This window comes from Mirounga leonina, unplaced genomic scaffold (genome assembly GCF_011800145.1).
Source record: "Mirounga leonina isolate KUSES-001 unplaced genomic scaffold, KU_Mleo_1.0 Mir_55, whole genome shotgun sequence".
NCBI lineage: Eukaryota > Metazoa > Chordata > Mammalia > Carnivora > Phocidae > Mirounga > Mirounga leonina.
Genome location: NW_023270816.1, coordinates 1,884,439 through 1,898,528, shown reverse-complemented (window position 1 = coordinate 1,898,528; position 14,090 = coordinate 1,884,439). Strand labels below are relative to the sequence as shown.

Below are 14,090 nucleotides of genomic sequence, written 5' to 3'. Positions count from 1 at the left end.
ATAAATCAACAGAATACAGTCCAGAAATAAAACCACACAAATATGTTCAATTGATTTTTGACAAAATGCAAAGGAAATTCAACAGAGAAAGAATACTCTTTTCAACAGATAGTGTGAGAACTACTAGATACCCAGATGCGTAACATAAACCTCTGCCTTATCATACCTCACATCTTACACAAACACTAACTCAAAATGCACCTAAAACTACAAAACTTTCTGGAGAAAATATTACCGGGAACTTGGGCTAGGGCAAAGAGGTTTTTGTCATCATATCTGAAGCATAATCCATAAAAGAAACAATTGGTACTTTGAACTTCATTAAAATTAAAAGCTTTTGTTATGCAAAGGACACTGTTGAGAGAAAGACAAGCCATGCCTGGGACAAATTATTTGCAAATCACATTATTTGACAGAAGACTTGTTTCCAGAATATAAAGATACCAAAATTCTATAATGAGAAAACAACCTAATGAGAAATGGGCAAAAGATTTAAACAGACACTTCACCAAAGAAAATATATGGAAGGGAAATGAGCATATGAAAAGATGTTCAATACCACTAGTTACAAGGGAAAGGCAAATTAAATCCATGATGAGGTACTACTACATCTCTAATAGATTTGTTAGAACAGAGAAAAACTGACAGTATCGAAAAGTGCAAGTAAGGATGTGGAGCCCCCGAAACTCTCATCCACTGCTGGTGGGGATTCCAAGATGGAATAGCCACTCTGGAAAACAGGCAATTTCTTAAACGTGACACTTATACTTGCCAAATGACCCTGTCATTCTACCTTTAGGTATTCGCCCAAGAGAAATGATAACTTCCATTCATACAAAAACTTGTATGTAAATGTTTCTAGCAGCTTTATTTATAAATGCCCCGAACTGGAAACCCAAATGTCTGCCAACGAGTGAACCGATAAACAAACTGATACACACAAGATGCGTGAATCTCAAATGCACAATAGCAAGTGAACAAAGCCACAATCAGAAGACACACTCTGTACGCTTCCATTTTTTTTCTGCAACCAGCTTCTGGTTTCATCGATCTGTTCTGTTGCTTTTTTTAGTTTCTATTTCATTTATCTCTGCTCTGTATTATTTCCTTTTTTCTACTGGTTTTGGGCTTTGTTTGTTCTTCTTTTTCTAGCTCTTCAGGTGTAAGGTTAGGTTGTTTGAGATTTTTCTTGCTTCTTGAGGTCGGTCTATAGGCTTCCATTTATAATGATATTCTGGAAAAGGCAAAACTGTAGAGACAAAGAACCCATCAGGGCTGTCATGGGTTAGAACTAGGGGAGGGGCTGAGTATAAAGGGGCAGCTCAAGGGAATCTGGGGGAGTGATGGTTGAATACAGCGGGGTGGGTGTAAGACTGAAGTGATAGTTGTCAAAACTCTTAAAACTACACCAAAAGGAGTGCGTTCACTGTATAGAAGTTCACAAATAAATTTTAAAAAATGCAGCCTGGCCTTTCCTTTAGAAATTGTAAGTAAAATAAGCACAAATTTCTTTTAAAAAGAAGAGCACTACAGAGCCACACAGCAAAAACTCATTACCTAAAAGGTGTCCCTTGAACAGCATGCTGGGTCTAGACACTTCCTGTATCTCAAAACAATTCAGTTTTTGCACTTCCTAGGAGTAGAGATTAAGTGCTACAGAACCTTAAACTACGAAGAAACAAAGTCTCACCCCTTGGAAAGAAGATGACCCACCTCCTGGGCAGAAAAGACCCAGTAAGTCAACATGAACCTGGGTTATACTCAATTCTCCATTAGGAGAGAGTGGAGAGTTTATAACGTACTCATTGACTGAAATTAATTAATTCATTAATGATTCTTATCCCTCCTGAAAAATTTTTTGCTGGTTTATTTCCAAACTCTGACTTCAGATTGTTATTTTGTGCTCGTTAGGATTTTCCTACCAGATTCCAGAGAATTAGAAAGAAGGTCGGGGGAGGGGGATTTCTAATTCCCCATTTTCAACAAACCTTAGGTTTTTACCAAGTATGTGAGTATACCAGTTTGCACCCAGGAATAAAACCAGATTCATTCAATATTATTTCTCAAAAAACCAAAATCTATCAACAAATAAAAAATGTTAGCTGTAAGTTTCTCATGGAATGATTATCAAGTCCACAGAAATATCATGACATCATCTACTTGGCATTCCTTTCTCTTTTCTCCAGGATGTAAGTGAGAGGCGAGTTTATATAATAATGATCTTGTGGGGACCACAGGCAGGAGGCAAACGAGAGAAGGGAGAAATAAAAGTGGCTTCTGTGCTTTTCGGTTTCCTCGGCACATATCCCAGTCAGTGAATCAAAGCTCAACTTTCTTCAGACTGAGCGGCTGTTGCTTTCTTGCTTTTCTATGACACCCCCTTGGCTTCGGGCCTGCACTTTAAAAAAACCAAACCTTCGTATGGGGGGAGAACTGTGACTCTACAATGCTTTAAAATAGCACTGAATTATCTTGGTCTAGGATAAACAATGTATTAAAGCCTAAAAGATAGGAGAAATCCCTACAACCCTCAAGTAGCTCATTAGTCTGTTTATTCGGACACCATGAAGCACATAATGTGCTAACCAAGCTGACAGAGGAGAACATAAAACTCAAGAAACAGACTGAAATTTGAAAACGAGGAGAAAGGCAGAACTGAAGTTTTCATGGAAATCAATTTAAATTTATTTGTAAAAGGAAAGCTGTGATGTCAAACAATAAGGAGGGACAGTGAGTATCAGCACGGTGACCCCTCGGGGTGGAAGGAAGCCGCAATCAGTCTACACCAACCTGGCCTCCTGGCCGCGGCCTCCACTCAGCCAACCTGGCTCCACGAGGGACGTGCAGGAGCACCCCAGGTGACAGCCAGGCTGTCTCAGCCATTGGGCAATGCAGCCCCACTCTCAGCTATGCACAGTTGGAAATTTTTGAAAAGTTTTCCAGAAAAAAAAAAAAAAGGTCACAATCAAAACAACTTCTGTAAAAACAAAACTTTCCATCTCAAAAAATTTTACAGAGGGCGCCTGAGTGGCTCAGTTGGTTAAGTGACTGCCTTCGGCTCAGGTCATGATCCTGGAGTCCCGGGATCGAGTCCCGCATCGGGCTCCCTGCTCAGCGGGGGGTCTGCTTCTCCCTCTGACCCTCCCCCCTCTCATGCTCTCTCTATCTCATTCTCTCTCTCAAATAAATAAATAAAATCTTTAAAAAAAAAAATTTTTACAGAAACCTAAACATACAGCAAAGTAAAGCACAAAGTAAAGTTTTAAGGAGAGTGACTTTCTTATCCTAAAGTAACTTGTTCTAGCTCAGGACTAGCTGAGTTACATCGTGTACGTTCACAGAGGAAGCTCTGGAATCAGATTCAAAGCCCTGTTTCAGCAGTGTGGACCAGAGCCTGCCGAACGGCTCTGACTTGAGCACGTGCACGAGCAGCGTGCAGGGGACACCCAGCAGGCAGGGACACCTGTCTCCACAACACTGGAAGTGTGTAGAGCCGGTTCCGCCATCTGGCTGCCAGACTCCCCGTCCCTCTCCAACTACCCACCTCAGCTCCTGCTGAATGAGGACTCAGCCCTCTCCATCTTCCCTGACCCCCAGGAAAGAAGCTTTCCTTCACAGATTCCACGCATCCTCCCACCAGGCTCAGGTCAGCCCTTCGAGGTTGCTCTTCCTTCGAGGCCTCTCCAGTGCTGACCTTTTAGGCCTTACTCTCATCTTTGATCCTCTCCTTTCTATACTTACTAGTTTCATTTAGCTGCAAATTTTCTAGCCACATACTAAACTCTTTCTAATCTTCAGTAAAGCTCAGCTTCTTTACATATTTATTCCAAGACAAACATACTGAGTTCTGAGTACTGATACTCCAGGTTCTATACGAGGCTGGAGATTTAAAAAAAAAAAAAAAAAAAATCAGTGACAGTTCTCAAAGCAGAGAGAAACAAATACTCTCTGACTGCATATTTACAAGGGGCTTTGGTAGCACTGTGAATTATCTACCAGAGGATCATTTGAGGCAGGGGGAGCAGGGCAAATAGCACATGTTAAATAAATAAGAAACAGGACAGAGTCATTATCAATGATAAACAAAAACATTTAAATATTAATAGTCACCAAAATAATTGAGTGGAAAACCTGACAACTTCTTACATTAATACCTGGATGCTCTGTGGCTTCTATATCTGATGCTTCCATACCTCTAATGAAAGCAACACGGCTGGACTGCACGACATCATTTGGATCGTACATTTTTATTTCCATTTCAGGCTATTTGGATCATTTCTATTTTCTCAGGTGTCATTTTTCGTATTTAAAGAATTCACATATTACTTTTACAGGAAATCATGTAACAAGAAGGACACAATGCCTTCGCTAGAACTTAAGATACGTGTATAAGAACTCTGATAGGAAATTTCATGAAACATTCTCGTTAGGTGTACATATTATATACAGTGTATATACACGTACAGTATTTTCCAAACTCCTACATCTTGTTCTTCCAGAAGATGGAAAATGTCATTACTGATATACTTTAGGACAGATGCTCTGCTGTCTCATTACTTGTCATTTGAGTGTCACACGCACTCACCTGTGACTTGCTTATCTGGGAGAGAAGGAATTGGAATGGCTGACCCAAACTTAACCAGGAGACGTTCATATAACCAGTCAAAGTGCTTATACCTGTGGTTTACAGATCGATTAGTGTTCTAAAATACAAGGGAAAGAGAAGAAAACATTACCAATGCCAACTATGGAAAATGAAGAAAAAAGCAAATTTTAGCTAGGAATGCATGCATGATTCTGTTTTTGATAACGTCGATACTTACAGTAGGTGTTAACTGATATTCAATGTAGCTTTTCAGACCGTACATTTTGGAGCCTTTCCTGGGATCTGCTACCACACAGTCAAACGTAGAGGTAGGATAAACCCACATTGGGCCATAATCTCCAACCTACACAACGTTTCAGGGAGAGTTAATTTTGTAATATGGAAAAATAGTCAATATATTTGATAAATCATCAAATGATTCTTTTTAGGACTACAAGTCCTGTGGAGGGTCATTCTTGCTCTTTGTGAAGTTCTATGAATGCTCTCTGTTCCTGATAAGGTTATATATTTAAAGACACACTTGCTAGGACAAACCCTTCTGCTCTCCATGTGGGCATCTCAGGCCATGGAGAAGAGATGTCTGTCTCCCTCTCCTCTAGGGGAGTGTAGGATGGAACACAATTTCCTCTCTCTAGTCCAGTTGTCTTAGTCATTTGTGATGAAGGGCTGGTTTTAAAAGATTTCCAATCTATCACAGACTGGTAGTTTTGTGAAATATGAAATTACACACTTGGATGTCTTGACAATGTCAAACTGCCCTCAAACTTTCTCAATGCTTACTTTCACTTTCTGTATACTCAGTCCTAATTCTTTTTAAAGGTGGAAGAAAGAAAAAGTAGGCTGGGGTAAGAAAGTTCAGAGGTTATGAGGTCAGGGAGGTGACCAGGGCTCAAACAATCTTACTAATAAGGGACTAAAGAGAAGATCTTGACAATAAGCTACTATGACTCCTCAGGGAGGAGCCCAGATCCAGAAAACCCTGAAAGCTATAGGGCAGGAATCTCTGGAAACCGCCCTCAGTGAGTGGGACCAAAAGAGGCCACTCTGATCAACTAGGGCCCAATATCCAGGGGCTCACATTTTATTAGTGGGCAGGGTTACTGTGCCTTAAGAGCAAAGAACCACGTATCTGCTTTCTCTTGGTTTTCTGAAGACTCGAAGGCATTATCCCTCAGCTTCCCTTTCCATGCAAGGAGCCTGCACAGGTGGCTTGCTTACAGGGTATAGGGGGCCCAGGTCTACGTGACACTTATGGGACAACTCCGACGCTGGGGTATTTTAGCTACAACACTATCGTGCTTGTGATAAAGTCCCCTTTGAGGGCTTTTAGTCCTGTGGAGTTTTAAATTTAGTGCAAACAACAACAATACATGTTCAGTATTTACTAAAAAGTCTGAAGAAAAAATTTAAAAGTTAAAATAATCTTTAATCTAACCACTCAGAAGATAATTACCCCAAATTTGCTTTGAGGGAAAAAGGAGGAAGGGGCTCTTGGCCACAGCCCTTTTTTCTGGAGTTTCTAGGATTTCAAGCTTTTCAAAGATGTAGGAACTAATAATAATAATAATAATAATAATAAAAATCCAGTATCATTTTTGCACTTTATCAAGTTTCCCAGGACCTAGAGATTATTAGAATAAGACCAGATGTTTCCTCCTCCTTGTTTGGGCCTATGATAATTACACTCAAGACTCTCCCCCAACCCCGTCCCCATCCTACAGTTACAGGGTTAAGTCAATAGGGTCAAAAGATAGCCAGAGTTCTCTTTTCCAGAATTCATCTGGAAATATAGCACTAGATAATGCTTAGAAAGAAAATCTATCAGCAATCAACATTTGGGTGAAAACAGAGAGCCTATATGTCATGTTATGTAATAATCAAGTTATTCTGAGGGAGAGATTCTTAATGGTGTCACTAACTCCTAGCTTGTATTTGCTTAGTCCTTACTATGACCTGACAGCTGCTTTATTGGAGGAAAGACTAATTATTACCAGCGCAGTGGAAAGGGCATCTTTTTTTTTTTTTTAAGATTTTATTTATTTATTTGACAGAGAGAGAGAGAGCACAAGTAGGCAGAGTGGCAGGGAGAGGGAGAAGCAGGCTCCCCGCTGAGCAGGGAGTCGGATGTGGGGCTTGATCCCAGGACCCCAGGATCATGACCTGAGCCGAAGGCAGACGCTTAACCGTCTGAGCCACCCAGGCGCCCCGGAAAGGGCATCTTATTTGGATAATATGCATGCACTTTGCCAGGGCAGAAACCTAAATATTTGAATTGGGCTTATTAGCTAAATATACAGAGTTGGCAGGAAGACAGCATGTCTTCAAGACACTTTAGAGAAGAAAAATTATTAAAAGAATATATACTATAGACGTGGTTGGTTCAATTACTAATAGTCATAGAGGTAAAAATTAAAAAATATCTAAATATAACAACAGGCATCACTTGATGCCAATTATCTTTACTACTCTTGCAATACTAATACATCCCGTCAGTTATTTGGAGCATTAAATGTGTTAAAAATACCCTCCAGAAGACTAATAACCCTCTTAGCTTTAAGATATCATAAAAAGAGCTTAATTAGAAACAAAGGAAGCAAACAAAAGTGAACAAACTTACAATGATAGGAATTTTCTCTTTGGGTTTTGCTAGTTGCTTGGCCAACAAATACTGTTCCATTCCAGGTTTTGCAAATCCAGGAAATCTAGTCATGAAGATAAATGCCCGTGCGTGAGTCTTATGTCTTTCCTTATAGAATTCTACAACTCTGGTCCACATATTCTTAATACAAGAGTTTTAACCTTGTTCTGCCTTTCAGATATAGCAGGACTAGGAAAACTGGTAAATGAAACCTAATGTAATCAGATTGTTCAATGGCCAATTAGTCATTTAATTAAGCTTTATCTGGTAAGAGAACAGTCTGACTCCAGAAGGTGTGATATTTATGGGTGCTCTACTTGCTTAACTGGATCGGAAACACTCTACCACCACAGAGAGTGAAGGGCAGCCTAGAAAACTGTCCCCCGGGGCACGGGAGGAGAAAGTACCGAGCACAGCCCCTGGAGTTGAACACATGGGGCCGTGGCCACACGCCAGCATTTGTATCCAAACTGAAGCTGTCTTTCAACATAGTCCCTGCAGGAGGCCACAATTATCCCAGAGAAACCGTCACTGTTCATAAGCACTTGTTCATAAGCCATCTTCTTTTAGACTTGTCTTCAGAACTGGTTTACAAGACACAAAAGAAAACCAGTCTCCTCCTTAGTAGAGACCCCAAACGTTCTAAAATCAGAGAAAAGCTGGAATAAACATACAGCCATCCAAAGCACTACTTCTAAAGAGGACAAGATTAATTTGGGTTTTAGAATTTCTTTTAATAAACAGGAAAAAAAAAAAAAAGACCCTCAGAAAGCAAAATACCTACAATAGAAAAAGAAATATTATTCCTACAAAAAACCAGCTACACTACTTCTATTTCATTCATATACCAAATTAAAAGCCAATGTGATGGTCTCAGGGGCCTGTCTTTTCCTTCATCCTCACATGACTTACCTCTTTTCCCTAGGCAGTCTTTATTTATTTTATTTATTTAAAAGATTTTATTTATTTATTTGACAGAGAGAGACGCAGTGAGAGAGGGAACACAAGCAGGGGGAGTGGGAGAGGGAGAAGCAGGCTTCCCGTGGAGCAGGGAGCCTGATGTGGGACTTGATCCCAGGACCCTGGGATCATGACCCGAACCGAAGGCAGACGCTTAACGACTGAGCCACCCAGGTGCCCCCCTAGGCAGTCTTTAAGCACAGCTCATACACGAGAGAACAAAGAGGGGTCTAGGAGCTGAATGGTCTTGGGTTTGAATTCCAACTCCAACAATTAATAGCTATGTGACCTTTAGAGCTCCAGTCTCCTTTTGGGAGGAATGGGACCAATATGACCTGCCTTTTAAGATAAGGGAATTAAATGAATGAGGGAATTAAATGAGAGAGTTATATAAAGAGCCTAGTATATATATTCATAAATTAAACTTATCTCTAATTATGTCATCATCTCTTTGAAAGTATTCCCTACAGCCTCAGGTACAGCTCTCTCTGGGCTTCTTCAACATTCTGACCATACTTCTGCTATATAATTTATCATGCTTAATCACCATAATCCATTTACACATTACAGCAGACTAGAAATACCTTAGAGAAAGTATTTGTATTTCCAAGACCCAGAGGAGTTATAGGAATACACGAAATGCATAATGGACTAATCTGGAACAGTTTTATTAAATAACCTGTACTTTTGCTAGAAAATATTGATGGAAAAAATTGGGGGATTACACAGAGTGACAATTCCCTAACTAGACTGTAAGCCTCTGAGTGCAGAGGTCCCATTTCACATTTCCTTCGGTATTCTTAGGGATCACAGCAAACCTCTAGGGCCGATTCATTTAATACTTATTGAACAGCAGTGCAATTTATTAATTCTTTCAGTATTATCAAGATGGATTCTTATAATGCTTGAGTATACTTCAATTTCTAATCTCTCCTAGTGTAAGCTTTATGCTCCATGACAGGAACACGGCTGTCATATAAAATGGATTAACTGCTGAAAAATGTTAATACTTTAAAAAATTTTAATGACTGTTGTGAGTCATTTATATACTAGTCTAGTTAAATAGTAATAATAAAAAAAGAGCCACAGGATTTTAAACAGCTCTCAGCACCAGAGAGAGAGGGAGAGAGGGATGCCTCAGAGGTTCTGGGTCAATTTAGGATTCCTCTGATTTGGTTTCAGCCTGAACTGAAATTTTCGAGAATTTTAAATTAAAGCCAGCCCCTTCACTTCAGAGATATGGAAACTGAGGCTCAAACGGGTCACCCCACTTCCCAAGATCATACAGCAGAGGAGAGCAGGTGAGCGTGGGGCACAGGAAGGCAGGAAAAGCAGGGTCAGGAGCCTGGGCATGAGGCAGAGCCTCCCTAACCAGTAGCCAGGAACGCTAGGCCACACACATGATGGAGTCTGCGCTTCCTCGTTGTCAAAATGGGGCTGAGAGATACTTTACAGTAAAATGGGTTCCAATGCACTTGTAATTTATGCTAATTTACATCACTGCAGACCACACTGAGAACTTCACCTTCCACTCTAAGAAAAGGATAGAGTCAATGTGAATGACTAATTTTATAACGCATGCAACTGAACATGAAAAGACATAATGGAAGGAAGTGGATAGACAAGTAGGAAGAACTTGTAGCTAAAAGCCAGCTCATCCAATCACTTGATGCTATGTAAACATGCAGAGCGGAACCAGGAGGACTCAAACTTCCATGTGTGGATCTAGACCCAGACCTTGACATCCAGGTACACAGCAAACATTCTCTTTACAACTGTTTCCAGACACAGATTAACATTCCTTCCTGCTCTGAATCACGGACTTGGAACACAGAGAAACAGTGGTGGTAGTTTTAGAAAAACTCTATTAAGCACACTGCTGTAAGAAGAGAATTTGAGGATTCCTAGGGAAGTCATAAATTGTGTCTCCTTTGACCTGTGTGAACTACAGACTCATGCAGGTCTGTCCTGCGGGGAATCCCACGGTGCTCTGTCCACACTCACCCCTTCCCACACGCTTCCCTGTCAGGCACTGAGTCTACAAATACTGTTCCAAACTCTTCTCGTTTTACATCTCAGAGAAATCTAAATGAAACAAAGTCTTACAACATCCTAGGCATAGTAGTTGAGAGACTGAAGGAATGCCTGGGATCCTAACTTACCAGCTGTGCAAGCCTGGACACTTACTTAACCTCTCTGGGCTTCAGTTCTTCCCATAGTGAAACAGAGTCTATGTACTACAAAGGGATACGAGGGTCACATGACAGCTCATGGAAGCCACTCTGCGCAATGCCTGGCCCACAGTAAGTGATCAACAAATAGGAAAACAGTTAAAGGAGTTATTATTATTAATATTATTATTTTTAGCTTTCTTGTGACATCAATGTGCCATGGAGTTGACAAAGGTAAAAACAGTATTTGGCAGATCATTAAACAGAACAAATATTTCACTTTAAAAAGAAAAAAAAAAATTCTTCCAATAAGCTTCTAAAGCTAAGATCCAAATAGAAATGATCAAATGACACCCCAAACTTCCCAGATCACTGAAAAGAGGAAAGCCTCCTTGGATCTCCCCTCTGTTTCTGCGTGGAGTTCACGTTCCCCGATGCCCTTTAAACCTACTTGTTGAGTGGCAGCTTCATGGATGAGGAGCCAGCTCGGCTGTTGCCCCGCTGAGCACCCCCTGCTTCTGTTGACTCTGAATCCTTGAAGTAGGGAGCAGCGGACTTGGGGTCGTCCCAGTCTTCGTCCCACTCATCATCATCACCGGTGGCTAGGGGTGGGCACAGAAGAGCACCGGTGAAGAAAAACAAAATAAAAATGGAACAACCTCATTTTCTGATAGTGACTACTGACTGCGTTAGCCAATTAAAAAAAAAACGAGAGAAGCTGTAGCACAGGAATGTAAGGCAGATGCGGAGTGAGGGTGCTCTAGTCCGTGCAAGGGCTCCAACCCTGGATTCTGCCTTTTAGTGCAAAAGACAAGTTAGAAATAATGAGGCTGTCAGTGTGAGGAACTTCAGGGAAGTGCAGACTAGGAGCAGCTCCGTGGAGGGTACACAAGCCAAGCCGGCACACAGGTAACTCTCACTTTATACACTTGGAAATAAGCAGATCAAATACCCTTTCAGTCACGAATATTGGGCAGGAAGGATGGAAGGCAGATAATAGATCTTTGAAAAGGAATTCTTTAACACCAAGGATAATACAGGTGAGGGAAGGACAAGGGGAGGGGAGGAAGGAGGGGAAGAGAAGAAATGAGACAAGGGGGCGTTACAGCGCCCGCAGCCTCCCATTTGAACAGTGGTCTCTGTCGGGTACAGACGCTGCTGCCGGCTTCCCCCCACCCCCACGTCCTCCTCCCGCCGTCTGGGCCTCTGTCTCCCACCCTGATGGCCTCACGTGTCCTTTTACCATTAGACAGAAAAATGCCCTGGGATCTTGGCCCTAGGGTGCCACCAAGAGAAGCCGAGAGACAAAGGCCAAAATGAAAACGAAAAAGAACAGAAGGTACTGGAAGGATCTGGGCCGAGCTGGTACAGAACTGGGGTCAGCTGTGGGGTCGCAGCCCTTCCACTGGCCCGTGACTCCTGCTACGAGCGGGAGCCTGTGCCCTTCATGTCTCCTGCGCACAAGTCCCCGGCCACTAGCACATTCGATTCTCCACGGGATGTGCTCATCCACGGGTCATAAAAAAATGAGGGGCGGATCTCTGTCTTTTTATTTAATCTCAGAACAGACATAAATACCCTTTTTCTTAATTCCTGAATTGTTTCCCAGTCTACAAATTCCTCTTTTGCCTCTGTACTTCCATTAAAACAGGTAGTTAAGGAAGAGGAAAAACCATTAGGTCAGACGTCATAAACCAGCAGGTGATAAATCATACTTGATCTGTATACACACTTTTTGGGCCCAAGGTTTTAAAACAAATGTGTGTCAGCTGCTAAGATTTTAGAGTGGGAAGAGGATATAAAAATGGAGCTGGCCAGTCCCCGGCACCATGGAGGACCAGGACTGTGAGCTGGGTCTCCTGCAATGCTATCAATCCGTTGGCGACAGGAGGACTGTGTCCTCTTCCCAGCCACGGGGCCGCTCTGCTCTCCTGCCTTGTGAGCCTGGCCCCTGCAAGCAACTCCGATATGGATCGCGGAGCTGGGACTAGAGATTATAATTAACGACTACCCACATTTGGGTCCAGAAATCTAGGTTTGCTGCTAGTGACAAGAGCACCTCACAGTGCTCCTTTGATTAAATTCTATTTTTAAAATACCTTTTTTTTTTTTTTAAAGACTTTATTTCTTTATTATTTGAGAGAGAACAAGCGGAGGGGAGAGACAGAGCGAGAGGGAGAAGCAGGCACTGCTGAGCAGGGAGCCCGATGTGGGGCTCGATCCCAGGACCCCAGGATCACGACCTGAGCCGAAGGCAGACACTTAACCAACGGAGTCACCCAGGCGCCCCTGATTAAATTCTATTTTTAACTCGAATGCCCTCCCCAGTCACTTTCAGGGTGGGCCCGGGCACTGGCAGAGCCCCCTCCTCACCTGGTCCTTGGTAGGCCTGGGGGTGACCAAAGGCAGTGTCCCAGTTATTGGAGGTGTTTCTCTGGGCCGTGGTCCCCTCTGGCTTGGCCCCCCAGCCATCCGTGCTGTCCCAGTTTCCAGATTTGGAAGCACTCCAGGCTGACCAGGGGTCATTGCCACTGCTGACCTGCTGTCAGAGGTAAAAAAAAAAAAAAAAAAAGGGAGAAAGACCATTTGTGACTTCTCAAAAGCACTACTCAATTCAGTAGGAATCACTTAACAGAATATACTAGGGGTGCTGCAAAAAACGGACATAAGTTTAAAACAATTTTAAATTTAAATAATAATTTTGCATTTAAATAAATAGATAAGGAAAGCACAAAGAGCAGCATCAACCTCATACATTTTCTTTTTATGTTAATCTTTTGCCCTGCTTCCTTGGAACTTGACAACCAGTAACAAAGGGACTATGACACGTGGCTGTCGCTGTCGTACTTGCTCTTTCTTCTCCACACCCCCCAGCAAGTACTTCCCTGAACTGTATCCATTCCTGAGGATGTTTCCATACCTCCACTGCATACATACACGGTCCTAAGTAACAGCTTTAGGTTCTTAAAACTGACCGACACAACATTACATGGGATGTGTCTCTCTGCAAGCTGTCTTGTTTTCACTTAAATCATGTTTTTGGGATTATCCATGCTGACAAGGATCTGTTTTATTTGCTTTAACTGTTTTAAAGCAAATCCACTATATTTTTGACGAGGTTTTAATTTTTATATGGAAAAGTCATACCTTCCCAGTAAAAAAAAAAACACAAAAAAACACAAACAGAATAAAAGGATATGCTACCAGGTTGCCAGTCATTCTCTTCAGACAACTACCACCAATGAATTCCTTCCATATACTTCATCGAACATCCCGCGCCCAGAGGTCCCTTTTGTTTCTAAACCTTTGTGCTCTGCACTTGTGTTTGTTTTTTTCACTTCGCGGCCTGACGCGTTCTCTGTGGTCCATCAGCACATACGGGTGACATGGCTCTTCCCCGTGGCTTGTTCCACCATATTTAACTCCCACAGCTTCACCAGTATATGCCGATGCTCACGTATCGTGCTGTCAGTGTTTTGCTACCAAAAATAATGCTGCAGTGCACCTCCTTGTACATCCTTCCCCACGTGTCCAATACAACCATGTGCAATCCCCAGAAGAGAAACTGGTGGGCTAAGGAGAATGGGCTTTCTCAGCTGACAGATTCTGTCAAACTGCTTTCCAAAGAGATTGTACAGTTCCATTTGACAGTTCCATTCCTACGCTCCCACCGACTTGCCAATGGGTTCTGCCATGCTCCAAAATTAATTTTTAA

The 14,090-nt window shown here is 42.0% G+C and overlaps 1 protein-coding gene across 1 annotated transcript in view; it reads right to left on the bottom strand.

Annotated features, from left to right (window-relative positions):
* The window catches only part of LOC118001925 (sorting nexin-9), a 61,276-nt gene that overhangs the window by 25,776 nt on the left and 21,410 nt on the right, over positions 1 to 14,090 (bottom strand). The window contains exons 7-11 of the mRNA XM_034992110.1: positions 12,749 to 12,914; positions 10,827 to 10,977; positions 7,224 to 7,308; positions 4,824 to 4,949; positions 4,586 to 4,703 (exon numbers count right to left, since the gene is read on the bottom strand). Of these exons, the coding sequence (XP_034848001.1) occupies positions 4,586 to 4,703; positions 4,824 to 4,949; positions 7,224 to 7,308; positions 10,827 to 10,977; positions 12,749 to 12,914 (646 nt within the window). The remainder of the gene's footprint in view (positions 1 to 4,585; positions 4,704 to 4,823; positions 4,950 to 7,223; positions 7,309 to 10,826; positions 10,978 to 12,748; positions 12,915 to 14,090) is intronic.